Genomic DNA, 25,460 nt, shown 5'->3' with positions numbered 1-25,460 from the left:
TCATTAATGTAATAATAAAAGAATAGATTTTTCCCTTTAATGCAACTCTCTAACACACATTCTTAAACCCCATGTCACCTGATACGGCATTTGTATTTTATCATATAACTCATATGTATGAATGCATAGAGCTGCCATTTTTTAAACTAAAAAAATATTAGGAGTTCACTGTCCTTTTGGGTTTCTTTTAAGGCCTTTCAGTACAGCCAAGCTGAAGAAATAGTATCTATGCATGGTTTTGTTATTATGGTAATAACAAGTTCTAGCTTATAATAATACATAGTACTTAGTTGGGACTAGGAACAATGATATACCGCTTTTTAGTAATTGGTAAATAGTATGTTTCTAATTGAACTAGAAATTAGAAAGAGAAAAAAAATATTTTTCATATATAAAAAACATATTCTATTTAATAAAGTATATGCATAAAATTATATATTGGATAAGAAGCAAAATTAAAAAGAAAACAGCTTATAATATTCCTGGTAATCAGAGTTCCTAAATATAAAAACAACAAATGCCTTGCCATTTAAAAAAATTAGCACATTATACAACTTTTACATACTTCTGAGGAAATAAAGATCTTGTGACACTGCTTTGAGGAATCTAATCTTCACATTTATAAAAACTGAAGGCCTAATTTTGCAAATACAACTTTCAAGCTGTATGAGCAAATTTAACTTACATGGAAGGCACAGGATGACATCACGCTGAAGAACGTACCTGTAAATCTCAAAAAATCTAGTCACAAGTCACTAGAAACGTCTTAAGGAATCTCAGAACTGTTTTTAACATGATGTTCTGATTCACACTTAGAACTGGAGAGTCTTTAGATCACAAATACAAATTGAAGAAAGAGTGAAGAGAACTGTTTCTTATTTGAATGCTACCTGCTTTATGCAGTGTTGGTTACTAAATACTCAGAGCAGATGACTAAAATTTTCTTTAACTTGAATTGTTTTCAATTTTCAACAGCTTATTCACTATATTTTTTTAGTTTGTAAAAAATGTATTTTCACGTTATTACAATTTTAAAGAGTCAACCATTGAAAGAGATTTTAAAGTGAAGTCCTGCTCTATTAGCTTCCTACATTGGAATACAAGAATACAGGAAGTGCTTTCAACAGAAAGTTACATGGTCTACAGTACAACCTGTCTAGAAGACTTGCAAAGGACCAGTACAGTAACTTGGTCTCTTTGGATCAGGCAAAATCAGAGGCAAATGAAGAAGGGAGCTTTTCTTAAAATAACACATAAAAAACATTCCCTTATGAAAATGAATACTTGCTTGCACTTAGACTTAGTGCTATTGAGAAGAACTGAGGCACAACAAAACTAAGTGCACAAAGGGAAAATATCTGAAATAAAATGATTTTCAATGTGATTGAAACCTTTCACCGTTAGATCTGACTGACAACGCTGGAGAATGACTTTCTCATATTAAAGAACATTACGAACACCAGGGATGAGCCAGTCAAAATATGTCCTGTGTATATGGAGGGTGACCTAAAAGGGTGCTGTAACTAAAAATTCTGATTTTCAAAATCATTTATAATTTTGATTTTTCATAAAATTATTGGCTCTTTTGCTAGAGTAAAATTAACTTCAAACCAAAACGATGCTCTTAAAGTTCTGGAGGATTGTCAGTTTAAGAAAGATGAAAGTTTCTCATTTTCTCAAACAAGCTCTACTAGAGACACTTCTTTTCTTCATTTATGTCAGTATTAGATGTTCTTTCCACAGAATTTAAAGCATTTGGGTAGAATGTTAAAGGTGATTCTTCAAAGAATAGATCTTCCCATGGTGACTAGGTACGAAGAGTAATGTTGTACTCAGAAATGATGCTGCCTTGAACTGCAATTGCTCATTAATCCTAGTCATCACGACTCTAGCAACGCGTGCCATCTACATACTTGCTGTCCTTTCGACTCTTTCATTTCAGTCCAGTGATTGAGTTCCTCTTCTCCAGAGCTGTTCAGACCTAAAGAAATCCAGCCTATCATCTCTTTTCTTTTCATGCTGCGTTTGTTATACACAGACAGTATGAGTGTCACATCAGAGAGTTGAAATAGGGCCACTTGAAAAACAAACGTTTCCTTGTATACTGGATTTGGCTGCCCTCTGCGGATGGATGTCTTGCATTTGGACATCTCTTGACCCATGGAATTCAGTAGAGTTAATTTAACATATGTATCTATAGAAAAAAACAACATACCACAGATATTTGAAACAAACTCAAAACGTCTTTCTTGTAACACTTGTTGAGAAGATTAAGTGTTTATACTTTATAAGGATATGGTGTATACCATGTTTAGTAGAAATCCAATAATTCCATTTTGATTAAATGATAATAAAATGTGACAAGTACAGAGAATGCTAAGTAGGCATCAAATCTTTTGGGGGTGATAATATCTTAACCTCACTATTTCTACATTAGAGTTAGAATTTAAAGGTATACCTCATAATCCTTCCTCCACCCTCCCACCCCCATCCTTGACCTCCCACTACCCGCCCTTCCCATCCCCACCCCCGTTTAGCTTCACTAAGCAGGACATCATAGCATTAATAAACACTTAGCAAGCTCAATTAGCCACAACACTGTAAAGCATTCCACTGTGCTTTCAGAGTGTAAGAATAAACAAACGAATAGAAATGAAGGCAAATGGTAAGGAGGGAAAGAGAAAGACAAGAATGCAAAGATGACATCAAAACAGCTTAGGATGAAATGTCAAAAAAATCTCTGCATGGATGTGGTTTTTAAATATATTTTTAAAACATTTAAGGGCCAATATGAAGCCAAATGCACTAAGGGCTCAAAGTTTAGCAAATCAAGTAAAACTTTCTCCTGGTTTCATGCAAGAATACATTTAATGTGCTTTTTGGATAGTTAAATACTACAGGATTCCTTTTTGGCACAATTTAATGTGAAATTTTAGGTATGGTATCTTAACTATTTTCATGAATTATAAAAAAAAAAATTGATGTGATGTTTAGTGTACCAAGTGAAACATAACAGTTCATTACCTGGTTACTTGGGAGATAAACCCTCTTTTCAAACAACTGTGTTTTCAAGTTCTTTAGACTCATGCAAATTATCTTCAGCATGTAGATCCATCATGTGTACTTCATATCAAAATTTCAATTAATTTTAATGAAAATTGCAATATTTCTCATGAAATAGCTATTTCTACTTATGAGTCAAAATATAATGAATGAAAAAATAAACCTTTAATTTAAAAAGTTTTGCTAGTTTTATAGATACTCTGAATACCATCATCCATAATCAGAGATAAATTCTAAGTTAGTTTTCTTTAAAGTACCACAGATAATAAATGTGCATTTTTTTTGGAAATCAACATGGTGGACAGCTTCACTGCTGGCAAGTTTTAGGGTATTTTGTTTTTGCATGAAAAGACAACATCCAATTAGCCTCTACAGGAACTCACCTCGGATTATATAAACCTGTCCACCTATCAAGTGTTTTAGACAACAGAACAGTCCATCTGACAACAGGGGGTGGAAAGCAGTAAAAGAAATAATGACCAGATGTCAATTGTTGGGTGAAAGAGGGTCAAAGGTTAGAATTAAAGAGGAAACACTGTTCACTGGAGTGGAAGAACACAAAACTTTAGCATTTTAATTCAGGTAGAGGGTTGAAAAAAGGGTATGTTGGGTAAATTTCATGGAATGAGAATTTTTAAGGTCATTGTGTCATCTTAAACAAAAATTACACTGTTTTAAAGGGGGACACCTTTATAAGGACATTTTCTTGGTCTAAAGCACATTGAACATAGAATCATGCAAATTATCGGACCATAAAAGACTGAATAAAAGTCATTAAAGGATCATTATTTTTCTAAATTTTTAAGTTTATCCATGCAATATTTAACACTTCAAACACTTTTTTTTTACTCCCAATGTAATATAAAATTAAGTTATGCAAAATAAAATAGAACTACCAAAATTTTTGTTCTTGAATGTTACCACTGTTCCTTTGGGATAAAAATTGGATTAGTCAGTCTATAACATAGTTCAAAATTTAGAACCTAGGTATATATGAAGGGTCACAATCTTATATACAATAGACAAACTGATAAAATTGTCATATTTTACTTTATAAATACTCTACTTCATATAATTAGTTTTAATGTTGACTTATATTTACCTACTAGTTACTTCCCAGCTAATACCATGAACTGTCCTACTACTGAAGATCTAATTCTAAAATAATGGAAATTGCTATAACCTATTCTTTAACCTGATAGATCTACTCTATGTTGTGGATGCAAATCTCTCTTAACTTGTTTATTGTCCATCCCTACCTCCACCCACCCCCTGCTTCATTTTAGTTCTGATTAGTGTTTCTCTGTTTCTATCAGAGTGGGTTCAGCAACAAGGACAGAAAGGCAAATCTGTCATTTCATTCTGCTGCTTTCTAGCATTTCAAGTTAAAGATTTGTCAAAAAATTAAACTATTAGCTAAGCAGGAATTGCAAACTGACAGCTTGTGGCTAAATGTAACCCCAAATAATAGACCACGTTCAAAAATTTTGAATCTGAATGTCTTAAGGCAGGGTGTGCACCCCTGCATTTATCACAGGCCTCTCCATGCTCCTTCTCTCTCATCTACAAATTCTGCTCATTTAAGTTACTTCCCAGGCCATTTGAGTTTGCATTCCTAGTGTGGATTAATGACGATAACCAAGTCACACTTCCAAAGCTCTTTACTCTAGTAATTGCTTTTTTCCACCCTCTGAATGTTTCCTTCTGAAAGGAAAAAGGGGACAAATAATAATTCCATCCTTTTTACGTGCCTTTATCTGATTTGAGTATCACAGTTACCCTGTGAGAAACACAACCTTAATTTTACATATAAGGAAACAGCCTTAGGGAAGTTAGGTCACTCGTCCAAGGGTAGAAATAGAAATCTAACTTTGGTCTTCTGACGTTTAATGAAGGCACAGATACATTGCATGATGTATGTAAGAAGTGAGGTTTCCAGTACTACTGAGGGCACACTAAATATATTTTTATGACTTTTCACTTTGATTGAAAAAATAATTTTTAGGATATTTAGAAGTAAAGTTAATTCAAGAGTGGAAAAAGTTTCCCCTCCAACGTTATTTGATACTTGGAGTGAAATATTGCTTCAAGCAAGTCTGTAAGAAATTTTTAATCAAATTTAAGGTTGGCATTATTATTCAAGATTTCCTTTCAAATTTTGAGTTTAGGCCGTTATTAACAGCTTTAATTTTAGAGAAATATAAAGAGGCTGCTACTTTCCCAGTTTATTTCTACAGATCACAATAAATAATTTTGGAGGTATACTGCATGACAATTTCTCTGTGCATAACCTATCCCCAGCCTCCTGAGCTGGGAGAGAGATAAGAGAGAGAAGAGTGAGAGGCATATAGACAGGGCAGAGGTATCTACACCATCTAGCCTTCCTTTCCTAGCATCGAGCATAGATATCAAACTATTCCTTATTCTGTTTGTCCTGGTAAAAGCAAAGCACATTCCATTTAAGAAAAGATTCTGCTGGCAGTACTGATTTATAATTTTAAAGGAGGAAAAATGTGAAGAAACAGTTTTTTCTTAAATTGTTAAGGGAGAAAAGAAGGAAAAATATAGAAGTACACACATTAGTTCATAGTACTGCATGCAGACAGGAAACATGACATCGATCTTCAGTTAAAAACAACAGCTATAAGCATTCGTCATCATATTTGTGGAGTGTTACTACCTTTAAAAAAAAACCTGTAACTTTTTCTGGCATTAGAAGATAATGGCTATGATGGGGCTAATTCATTCTGCAGACACAGAAAAAGTTAAAGTCTTGCCACCTTACAATTAATATTTTGAATTTCAGATCTTTCTACTTCCCAAATGGCTGGAAATAGAAAACATGAAACAGATTAGCTGATGATTAAACCATCATTGATTGGTTAAGACTAAATGATAGGACTGAAGGCCCTACACTGCGAGTCTCATAAGTACAGAAAACACTAGAATTAAGAAAAATATTTTTCACTCACTGGGTGGTCTGTTTGCTGCCAAGTTTTTGAAGTGGCTGCCTTTTATCACTTCTGCTGATAGTCTCCCAGTTGTGGCATTATAAAGCAGGCCAATGAGGATTTCTGGAACTGAGCCATGTTCAAGAGACTGACAGGAGGATGTACTTTCACTACAGGAGACTTCTGACGCGCTCATTTGGGAGTTACAGCCCTGCAATCAAAAATGAAATCTTTATAGTATTTTGTAAAAAAAGATATATTAATAGATACATTGGTAATGCCCTGCTTATTGGAATTAGGTAGATAAGTCATGAAAAAAGCAAGAGTTGTATGCAAAATTCCCAAAACACTAGATTAGAAATGTTCTTAGCATATTTTAGTTCCTGGATCTCTTTTCATTATACAGCAGTCAAAGGAATGACAGGAGATGAGAAGGTCTGATAAATTCTTGCATGTTTGGATACAAATCAGAGAAGATAAATTTCTTAAACTCATAGGTGTCAATGAACTCTTTCCTGAATGTAAAAAAATTGTTTAAAAGATGTTTTGACCTTAAAAGACCGACACAGATTCAGACTCAATTACATTAAATGTAAATGTCTTAAGTGTCCTTTAAAGACAAAGATTGGCAGGCTTTGATGAAATAAACACAAAATCTGCTACTTATAAGTCAATATGTAAAACACTGATATACAGAAATTGAAAAAAAGAGGGTGGGAAAATATTTACCATGCAAATAATAACCAAAAGAAAAGCGGTGTAACTATATTAGTATCAGTCAAGGTTAGCTTTAAGGCAGTAACTATTACTAGAGATAAAGAGGTACACTCAATAATGATAAAACTGCAAACTTACCAGGAAGATAAAGTAATTCCAAATTTGCATTATTTAATAACATGGGCTCAAAATAAAAGAAGCAAAAATTGCCAGAACTAGAAAGAGAAATAGGCAAATCCACAACCGGTGGGGTTGTCCACATACTCCTTTCAGTAACTGACCAAACAAGCAGGCAAATAGATACAGTAATGATGTAGAAGATTCGAATATCACAATAAGTAAAACTGACCTAATGGTAATATGCAGAACACTCCATCCTACAACTATAAAGCATACATTTTCTCAAGCATGCAGTGGAGTTTTTACAAAAATATTTATTAAAAAAGCAAACGGGGGCTTCCCTGGTGGCGCAGTGGTTGAGAGTCCGCCTGCCGTTGCAGGGGACACGGGTTCGTGCCCCGGTCCGGGAAGATCTCACATGCCGCGGAGAGGCTGGGCCCGTGAGCCATGGCCACTGAGCCTGCGCGTCCGGAGCCTGTGCTCCGCAACGGGAGGGGCCACAATGGTGGGAGGCCCGTGTACTGCAAAAAAAAAAAAAAAAAAAAAAAAAAACAAACGGGAACTTCCCTGGTGCCACAGTGGTTAAGAATCCGCCTGCCAATGCAGGGGACACAGGTTTGATCCCTGGTTTGAGAAGATCCCACATGCCACAGAGCAACTAAGCCTGTGAACCACAACTACTGAAGCCCACGTGCCTAGAGCCCGTGCTCCACAACAAGAGGAGCGCACCGCAATGAAGAGTGGCCCCCACTTGCTGCAACTAGAGAAAGCCCGCGTGCAGCAACAAAGACCCAATGCAGCCAAAAACAAACAAACAAACAAATAAATAAATTTAAAAAAGCAAACGAATTTCAAAAATGAATTTCAATGATGGAAATCATTCAGAATGTTTTTTGAATCAGCTAGAAATCCAAACTAAGTTCTAGTGAAGAAAATTCCTATACATTTGGAAATTAAGGAAACAAATATAAATAATCCATGGGTAACTAAATGATAACTAAAATAAATTATTTGTAAAGATTAATAAAAATAGATAAATGTTAGTCCAATTCAGAAATAAAAGAGACAAGGCACAAATGAAAAAATATCAGGAATGAAAAAAGACACTACTACATATTCTATAGGCCATGAAAAGATTTTAAAAAAATGAGTAAGAACAGCTTTCTTCCAACAAATTTTAAATTTTGACGAAATGGACATATTCCTAGAATAGTACAACTGAGCAAAGTGGACACAAGAAGAAATAGAATATCTGAACAGTCTTACTGAAGAAATTGAATTTGCAATTAAAAACCTTTCCAAAACCAACAAAATAAAACTCAAAAACTTTAGCTGGATGGCTACAATAGTGACTTCTAATTAATAATATTAGTCTTATGCAAACTCTTTCAGATAACAGGAAAAGAGGAAACACTCCCCAGTTTCCTGTAAGAAACTAGCAAAACCTTAAAACCAAAATCCGACAAGGACATTATTAAAAAATTACAGGATTTTCTCATTCATAAACTTAGATTTAAAACTCTAAATAAATGCTGAGCAAACCAAATCGAGCAACATGTAACATCATACTTAATTTTTTTTTAATGTTTCCCCTTTGAAATTGGGGATGTGACAATGATGTCAACTATTACCACTTCTAATCAGCACTGCACTGGAGATTCCAGCCAGTGAAGGTCCTAGCCTTATGAAAGGCAATAAAATGAAATAAAAGGTATAATGACTTGGACTGTCCTTATATGCATACTATATAGTTATGCACATGTGAAATCTAATCACTCCACAGAGGTATTACAGTCGCCTGCAAAGATAAAATTTAAGAATCCATATATTCCTATATACCAGGAACAAATCCGAAAATAACATTTATTTCAAAATAATATTTATTACAACATAAAATATAAAATATCTAGGAATAAATGTACAAATGACATGCAAGGACTCTATACAGAAAACTATGACTATTATTGAGAGAAATTTAGAAGTGCTATATATACTATGTTAATGAATTATGAGGTTCAATTTTGCAATACTGTCTCCAAATTGATGGAATAAATGCAATCATAATCAAGATCTCAACAGGTTTCTTTGTGGAACTTGACAAGCTAATTCTAAAATGTATGCGGTATATATATACAATGAAATATCATTTAGTCTTAAAAAAGAAGGAAATCTGCCATATGTGAGAACATGGATGAACCTGGAGGACATTATGCTAAGTGAAATAAGTCAGTCACAGACAAATACTGTGTGGTTCCATTTATATGTGATATCTAAAATAGTCAGTCATAGGAGCAGAGAGTAGAATGGGGGTTGCTAGGGGCTGGAGGAGGGGGAAATGGAGAGTTACTGTTCAATGGGTATAAAGTTTCAGTTCTGCAAGATGATTAAGTTCCAGAGATCTGCTGTACAATATTATATCTACAGTAAACAATATTGTACACTTAAAATTTGTTAAAGGGTAGATATCATGTTAGATGTTCTTACCAGAATAAAAATAATAAAATAAATTACAAGATAGGGGGCTCTGCTCTACTGAGTATAAAAATTTATAATAAAGGTACATTATTTAAGACAATGTGATAAAACAATGTCTAAGAGACTGTTAAATAGAAAGTCCACTAAGTAATCCATGCATAATAGACAGTTAATTTACAACAAAGGTGGAACACCTCTGAAACACATATACTTCACAATTAGCTCAAATCCCAAATATGTAAAGAATACCTATAAATCAATAAGAAAAAGACAACACAATATAAAAACACTTGACAGATACTTGAATCAGCACTTTCACAAAAGAATGGTCAATAAATATGTGAAATGATGTTCAACTTCATTACTAATCAAGGAAAAGGAAATTAAAACCATGAGCTAACACTACACAACAAATAGCTGGGCTAAAACAATAGTGTGGTGAGGACACAGAGAAATGGGAAGTCTCATATTCCAATGGTTATAGTGTAAAGTGATATGTTCTTTTAAGATGTTAAAAATACACATACCATAATATCTGTCAATTCCATATATATACATCTCGATCAGGAATATGTGCAATGTTTACCAAGAGACATATGAAAGTACGTCCATAGTAGCATTATTTATAATGACCTCAAAGAGTGGAATGGATAAACAATTTGTGGTGACTTCATATAATTCAGCAACTATACTGTACATACAGTATATATACACTATACAGCAATGAAACTAATTATAACTACATTTACAAACATGATTTTGAGTGCAAAATGCTGAACCTAAAAGGATATTTAGCTGTACGGTTCCATTTATGTAAATTTCAACAACAAAAAACCAAAACAAAAACCAAATAAAGACCAGGCAAAACTAAACCCTAGTATTTCAGATGTATGAATAGGTGGTAAAACTATAAAGAGAGCAAGAAGGTGATTAATTTAAAAGTCAAAATTTTGGTTAACTCTAGGGGTGGAGAGAGAAGAAACAGTGATTAGGAAGGACATGGGGGCTTCTGAGGGGTACTGGTAATGTTTTATTTCTTGACCTGGATGGTAGTTAGATGGGTTGTACATTTCTGCCTTTTACACTTTTCTACTATGTGTTTGGTTTCACAAGAAAAAAGATTTAATGAAAGAATTACATGACACAAGGATACAACATATACAAATTAACAATAATAAAAATGTTTAGGACTTTCTTTGAACATTCCTAAAGGGATTCACTCCATGAGTTTAAAAAAAAAAGACTATAATACTATTTTCTATAACAAGTTTTTAGATTTAAAAATTACGGATTTAGATTTTTAGATTTAAATCTAAAAATGTCTTATACAAGTCTTCAAGTTTGAATCTAGGTTGGCCTATACAAGTAATCAAGGAGAATTAATACATACTTGGTGACTGAATTAGCTCACGGGACTAATATTCAGAGGGATAAAAATCTCATATTTTCAAATCTAACTCTAAACCGTAGAGCAGAAAACCAAAAGGAAGATAAATCTTATATTCCTAAATCATGGGTACACAAAACACATAGTTTGGTATGTTTTCATGACAGTTGGAGGAGAAAACATAATTTTAGTAAGTTTCAATTAGGATATATCATCACTTATGAAAATAGTGTCAAAAACATGCTCAAGCACATTTGGTGCATTTGCTACATTAGGCTATTATACTAGCAGCATCTGTTAGAATACTGTGAAATACATTTTTCATAGTATAGCATTTTTCATATTAACCTACTGTCAGATAATAAGATGTGAATCTAATATTTTCTTATCAACACAGAGGTCATATTGCCGATTTTGCGCAACAAAGCGATGGCCCGAGAAAGTCTTGGGAAAGGTCTTTCTTGCTCCTGAGAAAAACAGCTAACTTATCTCCCTGCTTTACTGCTGCAAAAATGTCCTTGTCTCTAAGCCCAACAAAGAAAAGCAAGAGTGATAAGATTCTTGGTGATCACATTCTATTTTAGTAAGCCCAGCTGAAATACAGTAGTATTTAACAGAAAAAACAAAAAACTATTGTCTGAAGAGTTCATTCTGAATTTATACCTTAGAAAAAGTGCTAATCTCATGGTCTTTCTATTGCCATCAGTGTAACTGCCTATCCAGGGTTGGTATAGGTGTGGCAATCCAAGGGGATCACTGATTACAGCAAAAGCAGTATAGAATAACTATATAAATAGAGCAACTGCAGTAAAGACAAATTAAATACAGATACTATATACTCAAATGGCATCTTTCCTCCAACTATTCCTCAGGGCATGCTGCTCCATTCAGTGTGTATTCAGGAATCTCTACCTACTCTCACTGCAGACTCCATCATTAATTTATAATTGAGGCTTCCCTAGGTGGCAGTAACTGCAGGTGATTAACCCAAAGTCAAACAAATCCCAATCATAATTGGGTCTACTTAAAGGAATCGTCCCATAGGCTCCCTAAAGTAAAAGTATAACTTCCTCCCATCTAACATAATACTTTATTTCTTTTTTAATACTTCTTCTCTTTCCGCCTGAGTCCTCTGCCCTAGGGTGAAGGATTATAAGCAATTCTGTAAAAGTAGAAAAAAAAATATTTAATTTTTCAGAAAAGTGAATAAACTCTATATAATGTTTACCATAAGCAGAATTAGTACTTATGGCAGACATTACATGTCTTTAATGGTGCTAATAGGTTAAAATCAGGTAGGAACTTGTAAATATAGAGAGAAAAAAGTAAGATTGAAAATACAACAGAACTCCTATTAAGTAAACGTATGGGGCTTTTTATTAATACTAAACTGACTCCACCTTACTTGTAACCACTTCTACTCAGTACTTTTAAGGTAAAAGTGATGAACTCTACAATGATAATTATTATGAATTTGAATATTTTCTGTTGAATTTATTTTTCACTGTGGCTAGAAGAAATTTTCTGCTTTTTAAGGTAATTTGACCCAAAATGCTTCCATTATACTTTCCTGGAAATGGAGCGATGAGGGCACTGAAGTGTAACCAGAGGGCAGCCACCTGCTGCAAACCTGGTGAGCTGCATCTCCAATAGCGGTGCTCGCTCCTCGGGGGCCCTTCCCTAGCCCCAAGGCACTGAGTGCCTATCAGACAAGGTAAGGAGGAGATAACCAGAGGCAATTTAAGGAAGGAGAAAGCAAGAACAGCACAGCTGCTCCAAATCTTACCCCCCTTCCACTTCCACGCCCTCCCCAATCCAGTGTAAAGGACAGCCATTCTGTATTTTGGTAGCGGTAAAAACACACCCATTGACTCTAAAGGATAACTTACTGGGATGAGCAGTGGATGGGTGGATAGTTTACATTTCAGAGTGGTGTTGGAATCAGGATGCTTTTGGTTGCAAGTGACAGACAATGGCCACTGGCGGGGGGGAAGAAGTGGCCCTCCCAGGAAGGGTCTGCCCCAAAGCAACAGGGTACAGAGGCCATCAACAGCTCCCAACCAAAAACACAGGAGGGACAGAAACAGAAAGCATCCAAAAGGACGGACAGAGAGCTGGATGGCAGCAGCAAGCCCTCCTGCCGTCTATGGGCCCCTGTACTTCCACTAGGATTCAGCCTGCAGAACATCAGTCTGTCTCCCTCCCTCCAGGGAAGCCTGGTGCTGAGAAGCTTCAGGCACTTAACCACCAAACTGCTACCAAATTTAACTGGCTTACAAGACACAGGGAATTTACTAGCTTCTGTAATATAACAGTTAATACAAGGGTAGCTTCAGGTGCTCACTGATCCAGGCTTCAACCCATGTCACTAGGAAACAGTTCTCCTCCATTCCTTAGGCTTGTTTCCCAAATTTGGCTTTATTCTCAGGTAGACTCTTCGCTCCAAGTTGCCAGAGTTTTCAGTGGCTCTGAGTGTTGTGGGAAAGAGGAAGACATCATCCTGATTGCTCTCACCAAAACCCTAGAACTCACCAGTTAAGACACGTGAGATCTAATTCTGGGCTTTGGAATGAAGTCACTTCATCCAAAGTACAGGAGCAAGTTGGTCTCCCAAGCAAAATCTGGACACTATGGCCACAGAAGACATGGATGCTAGGCAGAAAAAACAGATGTCTACTACAGAGCCTATTCAACTGACTTGTTTGCCCTGCTTTTTTTCCCCTTGGCCTTCACTAAGGACTATCAACCCTGCTACTGAGGGGTTGCACCAACTGTGACTACTTCCCTCTGTCTCTTTGCTGGGTTTGGTCTGAGGGCCTTAGCCTTGCAAGAACCAAGGAAGAGGAAAAGATGGGTCAGCAAAAGGGAATGTTACTACACTCAGGGAACACAGTATACCTGATATACAGGTTAGCTAATGAAGAGTGGGAAAAAAAGTAGAAAATTCTCACTTTCTCTTTCATACAGAAAGTTGTTTCATGTTAACACTGAAAACTTATTGATAAGATTTAAAATACAGCAAAAATTGTAAAACAAAAACAAAATCTTTTCTATTACTAATGTTTGAATATATCGTCATGGAGAAATGGTCATAAAAACTCCAGCTTATCAAAATGGTCATAAAAACTCCTGCTCTTATCAGAAATTTTGCATTTTACATGCACATATTATTTTTTGCTACATTCAATATGAACATATTTAAATTGGCATTTCTGCACACATGCTTGTGAGATTGGTTTATTAAAGTTTATAAAATTGGTTTAAAAAGTTTATAAAATTTTCCCCATGCTCTCAAACAACTACTGTGCTATATAAACTATTTCAGAGGATGAAAAGGAAAAGTACCCAGCTTCTCTTTTGAGATGTATAATTTTGACACTAACTAGACAAGAAGAACATAAAATTATAAACCAATCTCACTTAGAAACATAGGCAGAAACCTCAAGTTAAACAATGTTAAATTGAATTCAGAAAAAAATGCACATATATATATGTATGTGTATGTATATATATACACATTTCATCAAACAGATATTATTCCAGGGAAGTTATTTGTTCATTGAAGTTGGGTAAAACTTGCCTTTGAAACTCAACTATCTTTTTTCTTTCTCTTTCTTCTATAAGAATCTTTTTGACTACTGATTGAATTTCTTAATGGTAATAAGTCATTTCATGTTTTCTATTATTCCTAAATCAGTTTTTAGAAATTTATATTTCCAAAAAAATTGCTCATTTCATCTAAGTTTCCAAACTTGTTTTTCTAGACTTATTCTCTTTATGATTCTGAAATTTCCACTGAATTGATGATTATGTCCTCCCTTTCATTTAATGTAATGTTTTTCTTTCCTGATCTACCTCCAGAGGCTTACTTAGCAGCAATTTAAAAAACCCAGCTTTTGTTTTTTAGACCTCTTTACTTTTTTTCTTTCATTAATTTCTCCTTGTTTTCCTTTTGTAACTTCCTGAGTTGAAGAATATTTAGCTCATCGATTTGCACTCATATCTTCCTACAAATATCTTTAAGGCTATACATTTCCCTATAATATTGTTTTATCTGTACACCATAAATTTAATAGTGTTCTCGTTTTGTCTGATTCTAAATATTTCTAATTTCCATTATGCTTTCTTCTCTGACCCTGAGTTCATTTAGAGAGTTTTTTGTTTGTTTGCATATCTAGATATATAGATTTGAGGGGTGGGAGGAGAACTGCCTCTTTGACCTTACCTCCTGCTATTCTACTCCTCAGTCTTGGACTTCTAGCTAAATGGGCCTCCTTGCTCTTTCCTGAAGACAACACATGTACTCTGGGCTCTGGGAACTGGTTGTTCCATCTGCTTGCAATGTTCTTTCTCCAGATATGCAAACGACTAAGCCTTCCTCTCTTCCAAGTCTTTGCCCACATGTTACATTGTCTCCAATGACCTCTTATTTAAATTACAACTCCTTTCCAACTAGCATTCTTGATCCTGTTCACTGTTTCTTTTACCCATAATACTTATAACCTTCTCACATACTATATATTTACTATATTTATTACCTTTACTGTATCTCAAGTCTCCCCTCCCCCGTAATGAATTAAATTCCATGCAGGTCAAAATTTATTTCTGCTTTTCACTAATGTACACCAAATAACTAGAACGATGTCCAGCATGTGGTATGTGTGTGTGCCACAGATATTTTTGAATGAATTTTTAATTTCAATCCAATGTGGTCAAAGAACAAAGTTGATATGATATTGACTCCTTGATATTTGTGGAGACTTCCTTTGTGGCCTGGCATATATATGGTTGACATTTGTAACTGTTCTACATAGGCTTACGTTTATTAAGTAGAGGTCCCACATACATAACATTAAATTAAAGTGTTACTCAAATCTTTCATATCTTTGCTAGTAGTTTTCTGTTCGATCTATCTCTGCTTATTTAGATATTCTACATACTCAATAATCTCTCAGCTCACCATCACTTCTTCCATCTTATTTCTTCCTTTTGAATTCAGTGCTCTTCATACACAAGTATATGCTTTAGTAATTATCCCAGCAATGAGCTATGAGTGCTAAACTCTCCTGGTCTTTGACTGAAAATATCTGGAGTTTACCCCCTTCCTTAGCAATAATTTAGGTGGCTATAATATTCTAAGTTCATAGTTTATTTGCCTTGGCACCTTACAGATATTATACCAATGCCGTTTGGTATTTAGGGCTGTTGAGAAGCTTTCTGTTAGACAGTTGCTGTTCCCTTTCCTTATCTTTTCTCTAGTTACTTTTATCATTTTGTCTTTGGTGTTTCATCCTATCACTGTAATCTTTAAAGGTGTGGATTCATTTTTGATAATCCTGCTATGAGCACCTGCACTTTTTCAACCTGATGATCTATGTACTTCAAATGTTGCCTCTCACTTTTTCTAGTCTCTCACTCTGGAGTTTTTATAAGAAAATGTACTTAACATTCTCATTCTACCCTTCATTCTCCTTACCCTGTTATTCATATTTTTCATTGATTCTATTTTTAATGACTCTATTTTTTCATTCCAGAAGTTCCATATGGTCATTATTTAAATCTGCCTCTTTTCTAGTATTGTCTTGTTCTTTCCTTGTGGTTTCTGTTACTTCTTTTAGCTCTTTATTCATTTTAAGCATATTTATTTTATAACCTCTTTCACAGTGTTCTATTAGTTCATGTCCTAGAGATGCCAACCTATCTTTTGGGTCTGCTGTCATTCATGATGGATCACTTCTTTCTGCTTATACTCTTTCTTAATGTGAGTTCATCTTCAAGGGGGATTGTTTTTTTCTGTGGGAATTATGTATTACCTAGGTTTGGCTACTTGAACAAAATAGGATGTTATGTAAGGAAAGAACTAAGAAGTAATGGGGACTGTAGACTGGTAGAAAATCAACAGTATCTATCACACCTTCATATCTAATATTTATATTCTCATTTGTGTAATAACTTTTAGAAACACTCTTATTCATCTCACAATTTTGATTTAATTTATTTGTGACCAGACTTTAGGCTACTCGCAAAAAAGTAATCAATAGACCAAATACTGTTTTATCTTACTGAAGGAAACAGTATTGAATAGAAACAAAACAGTTTTGGAAGTCAGCAGTATAAGAGTTTATTGAATGTCTACTCTGCACTAAGCACTGTTCTAGGGGAGAGATGAATTGATTTTAAGGCAGACTATGATGTCTTGAAAGGTTTATGTGAAAATACAGGTACATGTGATAAACTCTGGGATATCAGAAACTATATTCCTGAGAAGAGATTTTGAAGTAGGCCCCAAAAGGATTTCAAAAGGCACAGGGAAGGACGGGCATTCTAGACAGTGTGATGAGCTAAGGCCCAAAAGTTGATAGCACGTTTGGTAAATAAATTGATCTGGTGTAGCTGATGCTTGTTGGGAGAGGGGTGGAAAATGTAGCTCTAGGAAGCAAGGTTGAAGCCAAATTTTACTCACCTAACTAGGTGAACATGTCCATCATAAACTTACTATACTGCACTATAACTGTTGCTCTGTCTTTCCTACTAGACTGTAAGTCTGTTGAGGGTAGAACCTTTGTTTTATTCATCTCTTATGTCCCCAAATTAGTACAGTACCTCTTGCTCAGCAAGCAATTAATAAAGATTGTTTAAGGAAAAGAATAAGTTGTGAAAAACATGAAATGCGGGGGTGAGAAAAACTGGACCTGCTCTACAAGCAGTGGAGAGGAAGAGAGGCACAGTGACCGGGGGGCAACATCTCAGGTCTGCAGCTCAGAAAAATAATGTAAGGCCAAGCACGCACATGACTGAGTGCTTGGGCAGAAGTCACAATTTACTTTGTTGAGAAAGGTCTTTCCTTGAGAAGCACTTGTAGTCTGTCTTTGTGTATACTTTACCTCTTGAGCAAAAAATTGCAATTTTTTACCCTGGAGGAAAACACAGACTTTAAAAATATCTGATTTATTATGATTATAATATAATTTATTTAGAAATAAATTTATTATAATTATTACTGGAGATCTAGAAACATGTTAGAGTGGGCATAATCATGTAAGATTTTTGTAACCTGACAGCTTTAGCACATGTTAAAACCTAGGGCTTTTGTTTCAAAATTAATGTAGCTGACTTCTCTGTCTTCTTACTGATCTATCATATTTCTGAAAACTGCAAAAGCTTTCTTTCTCTAAGGTATCTGAGTCATGGAAACATATATTGTATTGCTAATGTAGTACAGACTCTGCACCCCAGAAATGCCCTCACATACATACCCAGGGGAGGTGTGAGCTTTTTAAAATTGGACACTAACCTAACAGAGTGCTAGAATCACAGTTATTCCCTATGCAGGTCAGTGTGTTCCAAATGTATTAAAGCTTCCCTTTAAATAATTTGTTTTGAATGAGATGATCTGAATCTGTGTTTTTAATAGAAATATAATTTTTTCTTTTTACTACTGGAAACTGAAATAGAATGATAATTGTAAAACAACAGCCGAAAATTATTACAAAATGCCTCCTAAGTTTTGGGTTATATTCTGTTATCCAAAGGCTACTGGTTTTATAACTGTGGTTAATGGAATCTATTGAATTTCATTTTTAAAATATATTTTTAACTATTTCAAAACTAAAATAATAGCTATAGATGCACATAAAGGAGTATTAAGATAGGTGATACAGTGTACTTGTAAGGAAAGCAAACCTTGGAGTCAGACTACCAGGGTCTGTCAGTTATGGAATGTGACTTTAGGCAAGGTACTTAGCATCTCCATGCTTTAGTTTCTTTACCTAAAAAACACGGAATAACCGTCAACTTTCTTAGTAGTTACACCAATTGTTAACATATTAGAGAACACCAGTGCATTTCTGGATTGGAGATTTAATTTTGTATTTTGGACTAAAGATTCACCTGCCATATCTGTTTACTGAGAAGTATTTGAAGATTGCAGAGCAAGCTGTTTTTAAAAAGTTACCATTTGTAACTCCTTATCTGTGAATCAGACTTATTTTTTTGTTGTGTAATATTTAAGAAAGAAATAATATGGATTTAATTTCAGAGCTGAAGCAAGGTTAAAACATATTATCAGCAATTGTATAATTGTAAGTATCTGTGCTTTGAAGTAAGACAGTTGGTTTGCATGTAAACTATGACATTTTGCCATCTGTATGACCTTGGACATGTTTTAAAATTTCCTTGATACTCAATTTCCTTATTTATAAAAGGAAGACAGAAATAGTACTATCTCAAAAATGTTATTCTGAATTTTTTGTTCAAGAAACAGCTCCATTATTTTTGGTGTTTGATGTTATAAATAAATATTATAAGTAAGATTTCTGTTAGTAAAATTACTTTATATATTTGGGTTACGAATAATATTTCATTAGAAATAAAGGATGGGAATGCTTGAAAAACTTGAAAAACCATGTACCACACTGTCTTTATATCCTTCTGTTTCTGAATGGTCCTTTCAAATGACCAAATTTTAAACATTATAAGACTGTGCTGCCCCCTGCTGACCCAGTTTCTCCAATATGTAATATTTTGAATCTTCTGAGAAGTCTAAACTTATACTTTAGTATTATAGTTAGGTAACCCTACAGTAGGCTGGAAGGCTATAATAATGCAGATGGTAAAATAGTGAATGTAGCACTAAATAATATATGAAAATTTTCAATTACTTAAGTACAAACAATCTGATAGTGGGAACAAATAACAGACTCCCAATTTGCATAATATTTAACAAATTTAGATATCGCATTCCAAGTAACCTCTACAATTGCTATTGTTTAAAGTGCTGCTGACACCTTGTGGAAAATTAGCAAAATTGGTAATTTTGGCTTAAATTAAATCTTCAGTAATTACTTCCCTGATTCTTTCACTGAATTAACAATTTGAATTAGCAATTTGATCTTTATTTGCCCATGTTAGAGTAGAGTTTATATTCTGGATAGTTGCAATGCACAGAAATTATACTTTCTATGCTAGAAATCTTAGGCATCTTCTCTCTTTTAAATCTCACATATCCAACCAGACACATCTTAGTGGTTTTTCTTCCAGAAATCATCTCAAAATTGGTTCATCCTTACTATAAAAACTTCTCTAAGAGAGTGTTATCACCTAGTAATGCAAAGAATACTTGACAAAAAATCAGAAGAGCTGAGAGCAATGCTACCTGTTACTAGCTCTAAAACTCTGGGTAACTTACCTATCCAGAGTCTCACTCTTCTCCATTATAAAATACAGATTCTTGTTCATGGTCTGTCCAGTTATAAGGTTATATGAGCTAACATCTGATAAGTGTTTTGAAAATAGACCACTACAAGAAAACTTTGTCTACAATGCAATAGCATCTTAGTTAGCTTTCCCCCATTCTGACGCTTCCTGTACACCATGATGTATGCACTCTGTCATGGGTACATGGGAGTGAGAAATGGGGGATGTGAAGGATGGGGAGAGAGCAGGCAAAGGAGAAGTCTCCATGTTCAGTTAGGTCATCCTTCTGGTCCACTCAGTCTGTTACTTACTTTTGGTTCTTTGAACTTTTGGCCTTGTAGCTCTCTTCTGATAATGTTATTAGATTTTACTTAATTGGATGACCATTTTGAGTCCACTTACTGCACTCTGTGTCACCAATCTCCATGCCAGGGGAAAGACATGAGACACTGGTAAACTAGATGTCCATAAAATTACCTTTGACAGTGACATACTTCTACTCAAAAATACTTAAGAGGAGAATGGTGAAGTAAGGACCTCTGACAATCTGTTCCTCCATAAAAGCAATAAGAATACTGGCAAAAATTGTTAAAATCAATGTTTTCAGAACTGTAAATTAAGCAAACATTTGCAATGATCCAAAAAGTATTTATTCAAGAAAAGTGGCTGAAAACCACGCGTTGGGGCATTTTAAATTTACCCTATTCCCATCTCCCTCTCCCCAGTTCCATGATAGCCTTGAAAACCAACAGCCTCACAACTATGGTAGCTGTGAAAACGAGCAGTCTAGATGACACTGGAAGGGTAAGAAAAGGTTTGGAGCTTCTCCAAAGTCTGATTCCCAGAGAATTATCATTACTTGAGTTGTCTTTCAAGTCCCTGAAAAGCTCCATTCTCAGGCTTTGTTTTGATTTCACCTTACTTAGAGCCTGATATAGGTGTACAGTACAGCTGTATCCTTAGGATGTTTGTTGGAAACAATCAGTGGCAATTGTTTCACATCACAGCCTCACAAGAAAGCAGTATCAACTAGGGCTAACAAGAGGTTGACAGAAAAACTTACAAGGAAAATCTTGGGAATGAGAGGTTCATAGGGGGATTCAATAAATTCCAACACATCCCTAGGAATCTAAAATCCATGCACATGTGTAAGACTATGCATATGCCTAAGAAAGACCTAAGAAGGTCATAAACTCTCATGTCTAGCTGACCTTGAGGCTTTGTGCGTGCATGAAGTGAAAGCTAAGACACAGTTGTAAACTTAACACTGGAGCACTGAAAGCATGCCCCAAGAGCAAACAAAAAAAAAACAAAAAAACAACAACAGCAACAGCAGCAGCAGCAGCAACTTCCAAAGTTGAAACATTAAATTATTTTTAAATGTCCAGTTTTCAGAAAAAATTACAAGCCATGCAAAGAAATGAGGAAAATATGGCTCATACACAGGAGAAAAAGCAGTCAATAGAAACTGTCCTGAGGAATCCCAGATGTTGGACTTCACAGATAAGATTTTAAATCAGCTCTTTTAAATATATTCAAAGAACTAAAGAAAACTATGTCTAAAGAATTAAAGTATGAGAACAATGTCTCACCAAATTCTCAAATAGAGAATATCCATAATGAGATATAAAATTTTAAAGAAATTTTGGAGTTGAAAAGCATAACTGAAATAAGAAATTCAACAGAGGGGTCAACAGCAGATTTGAATTAGCAGATTTGAAGATAAGTCAACTGAGATTATCCAGTTTTTATCCAGTCTGAGTGGAAGGAAAAATAAAATAATCAAGAGAAGGAAGAGAGCCTCAAAGACCTGTCAGACACCATCAAGTATTCCAGCATATGCATAATGGGAGTTCCAGGAGGAGAGAAGACAGAAAGGTACAGAAAACATTTGAAGAAATAATGACTGAAGACTTCCCAAATGTGTTGAAAAACATTAATATACACATCCAAGAAGCTCAACAAATTCCAAGTAGGATAAACTAAAAGATATTCACACCAAGACACGTAGAGTCAAACTGTAGAAAGTGAAGTAGAGAGAACCTTGAAAGCAGTAAAAAAAAAAAAACAATTCATCTCGTACAAGGTATCCTCAATGAGATTAATAGCTGACTTCTTATCAGAAATCATGGAGGCCAGGAGAAAGTATAATTACATATTCAAAGTGCTGAACTGAAAATCCAGTAAAACTACCCTTCAAAAATGATGGAGAAATCAAGAAATTTCCAGATAAACAAAAACGGAGAGAATTCACTACTAATACACCTGACTAAAAGAAATACTAACAGGAGTCCATTAGGCTGAAATGAAGGGACACTAGACAGTAACTTGAGCCACACAAAGGAACAAAGAGCATCAGTAAACGTAACTACATACGTAAATACAGAAGTCAGAATAAATGTATTTTAGTTTGTAACTTGTGGTAGGCTGATATAATGCTTCCCCTGGCCCTAAAAGGTCCACATCCTAATCTCCAGAACCTATATTTTACCTTATATGGCAAAAGAGACTGTAGATGTGATTAAGTTAAGGATCTTGAGATAGGTTATTATCCTGGATTATCTGAATGTACCCAATGTAATCACAAGGGCCCTTATAATAGGGAGGCAGAAGAACAAGAGGCAAAGAGAGAGTGAGCTATATGAAGATGCTATGCTGCTGGCTTTGAAAATGAAGGGAGGGGCCATGAGCCAAGAATGCAGATGGCCTCTAGAAATTGAAAAAAGGAAAAAAATAAAAAGCAAAAAGGATCCTTCTCTGGTGCTTCCAGAAAGAACACAGCCCGGCTGATACATTTTGGACTTCTGACCTCCAGAACTGTAAGATAATATATTTGTGTTGTATTAAGTTTGTGGTAATTTGTTACAGCAGCAACAGGAATATAATACATAACTTATTCATAACTTATTCACTATCTAATTTAAAAGACATGGAATAACTATAAAATTTGTTGATGAACTTATAATGTATAAAGATGTAATTTGTATGACAATAATAACATAAAGGAGAGGGGAACGGAACAGAGCAAAGTTTCTGTATACTATTGAAATTAAGTTGGCATTAATTTGAATTAGATTATTTTATATTAAGATGCGAATTGTAATCCCCAGGGAAACCACTAAGAATATAACTTAAAAAATAGAGTGAAAGAAACAACAAGGCAATTAAAATGGTATACTAGAAAATAACACAAAATATATGCTGTCTACAAGAATCATAAGTTAGAGTCAAAGATACAAATAGATGGAAAGTAAAATGACTGAAAAAAGATATACCATGCAAACAGAAACCAAGAAAGAGCTGGAGTGGCTATATTAACATCAGACAAAATAGCTATTAAGACAAAATTGATACCAGAGACAAATAACACTTCATAATTATAAAAGAGTCAATCTATCAAGAAGATATAACAATAAAAGTATATATACACCTAATAACAGAAGTCTAAAATATAAATCAAAAAGTAACAGATTAAAAAGAGAAACAGACAATTCAACTGTAATAGTTGGAGCCTTCAATACCTCATTTTCAATACTGGGTAGAACAACTAGATAGATCAATAAGGAAATAAAAGACATGAACATTATAAACCAACTATATCTAAAAGATATCTACAGGACATCCTACCCAACAATAGAACACACATTCATTTCAAGTGCACATGGAACATTTCTCTATGAATAGACCAGGATAGACCATATATTAGGTTAAAAACAAGTCTCAATAAATTCAGAAAGACTGAAAATCATACAAATTATGTTCTCCAATGACAACAGAATTAAATTAGAAACCACTGACAGAAAGATTTTTTTGGAAGTTCATAATATGCAAATTAAACAACATTTTCATAAATACCCAATGGGCCAAAGATAAAACTATGAAGGAAATTAGAAAAAAAGTTTGAGATGAATAAGAAGAGAAACATACCATATCAAATCACATGGGATGCAGTGAAAACTAGCTTAGAGGGAAATTGCAGCAGACAATGTCTATATTAAAAAAAAAAGAAGAAATATTTCAAATCAATAACCTCACTTTCTACCTTAAGAAACTAGAAAAGAAAAGCAAACTAAATCTGAAGCAAAGAAAAGAAAAATGATAAAGACTGGAGTAGAAAAACTACAAAAAACAACAGAGTAAAGCAAAAAACTGAAAACTGATTCTTCAAAAAGATCAATGAAACTGACCAACTTTTAGCTAGAGTAACCAAGAAAAAAGAGCACTCAAATTACTGAAGAAGGGATGAAAGAGGGGTCATCATTACTGAACTTCCAGAAGATTATAAGGAAATATTATCTACAATTCAACAAGTTAGATAATCTAAATGAAACGGAAAAATTCCTAGAAAGACATAAACTATTGAAACTGACTCAAAGAGAAATGGAAAATCTGAACATCTATAACAAGTAAAGACTGGATTAGTAATAAAACAACAACAAAAAAAACTTCCCACAAAGGAAAGCCAAGGCCAGAATGGCTTCACTGGTAAATTCTACCTGTTGTGGATTGAATGTGCCCTCGAAAAGATATGTATAAGTCCTAACACTTGTTACCTATGAATGTAAAGTTATTTGGAATCAGGGTCTTTGCAGATTTATTAAGATGTACGTTAAGATGAGGTAAAAGAGAAGCATGGAACAAATTCTCCTGCAGAGCCCTCAGAAGGAACCAACCCTGCTAACATCTTGATTTCAAACTTCTTAGCCCCCAGATCTGTGACAGAATAAATTTCTGTTGTTTTAAGCCACACAGTTTGTTACGGCAGGCTTAGGAAACAAATACACTGCCAAATGTTTAAAAACCATTCCACATAACAGAAAAAGAGGGGGACTTCCCTGGCAGTCCAGTGGTTAAGACTTCGCCTCCAATGCAGGGGATGCGCGTTCGATCCCTGGTCAGAGAACTAAGATCCCACATGCCTCCTGGCCAAAGAACCAAGACATAAAACAGAAGCAGTATTGGAACAAATTCAATAAAGACTTTAAAAATGGTCTACATTAAAAAAAAACCTAAAAAAAAAAAAAAATAGAAAAGGAGGGAACACTTCCCAGTTCATTCCTTGAGGCCAGTAATACCAAAGCCAGGCACAGACATCACAAGGAAAGAAGCTACAGGTATATTTCTCTTATGCATATCACAAACACCCTCAGTTCACTAAAATACTACCAAACCAAATCTGAAACATATAAAAAGGATTATACACCATGACTGAGTGGAATTTATCCTAGGACTGTAACATTATTTAACATATGAAAATCAGCCAGTGCAATACATCATAATAACAGAATAAAGGACAACAACCACATGGTCATCTCAACAGATGCAGAGAAAACATGGGACAAAATCCAACATCCTTTCATGATAAAAACAGTAAACAAAGCTACGAAGAGAAGGGAACTTTCTCAACTTCATAAAGCACATATATGAAAAACCTATAGATAATACCATGCCTAGGTGTCAAAGACTGAAAGCTTTCCCCTAAGAACAGGAATAAGACAAGGGTGTTTGCTTTCAACATTTCAATTCAACATTGTACTAGAGGATCTAGTCAG

At 34.6% G+C, this 25,460-nt stretch overlaps 1 protein-coding gene across 1 annotated transcript in view; it reads right to left on the bottom strand.

The window, feature by feature from the left end:
* Nucleotides 1-1,527: 1,527 nt before the first annotated feature.
* SYT14 (synaptotagmin 14) overlaps nt 1,528-25,460 on the bottom strand; it is a 147,280-nt gene continuing 123,347 nt past the window's right edge. Inside the window, 2 exon segments of the mRNA XM_073807432.1 lie at nt 1,528-2,194; nt 6,036-6,225. Coding sequence (XP_073663533.1) covers nt 1,881-2,194; nt 6,036-6,225 — 504 coding nt within the window. The 3' untranslated portion in view covers nt 1,528-1,880.

This window comes from Tursiops truncatus, chromosome 1, assembly GCF_011762595.2.
Source record: "Tursiops truncatus isolate mTurTru1 chromosome 1, mTurTru1.mat.Y, whole genome shotgun sequence".
Taxonomy (NCBI): domain Eukaryota; kingdom Metazoa; phylum Chordata; class Mammalia; order Artiodactyla; family Delphinidae; genus Tursiops; species Tursiops truncatus.
Note: the sequence above shows the minus strand (reverse complement) of the source record. Positions and strands in the feature narration are given on the sequence as shown.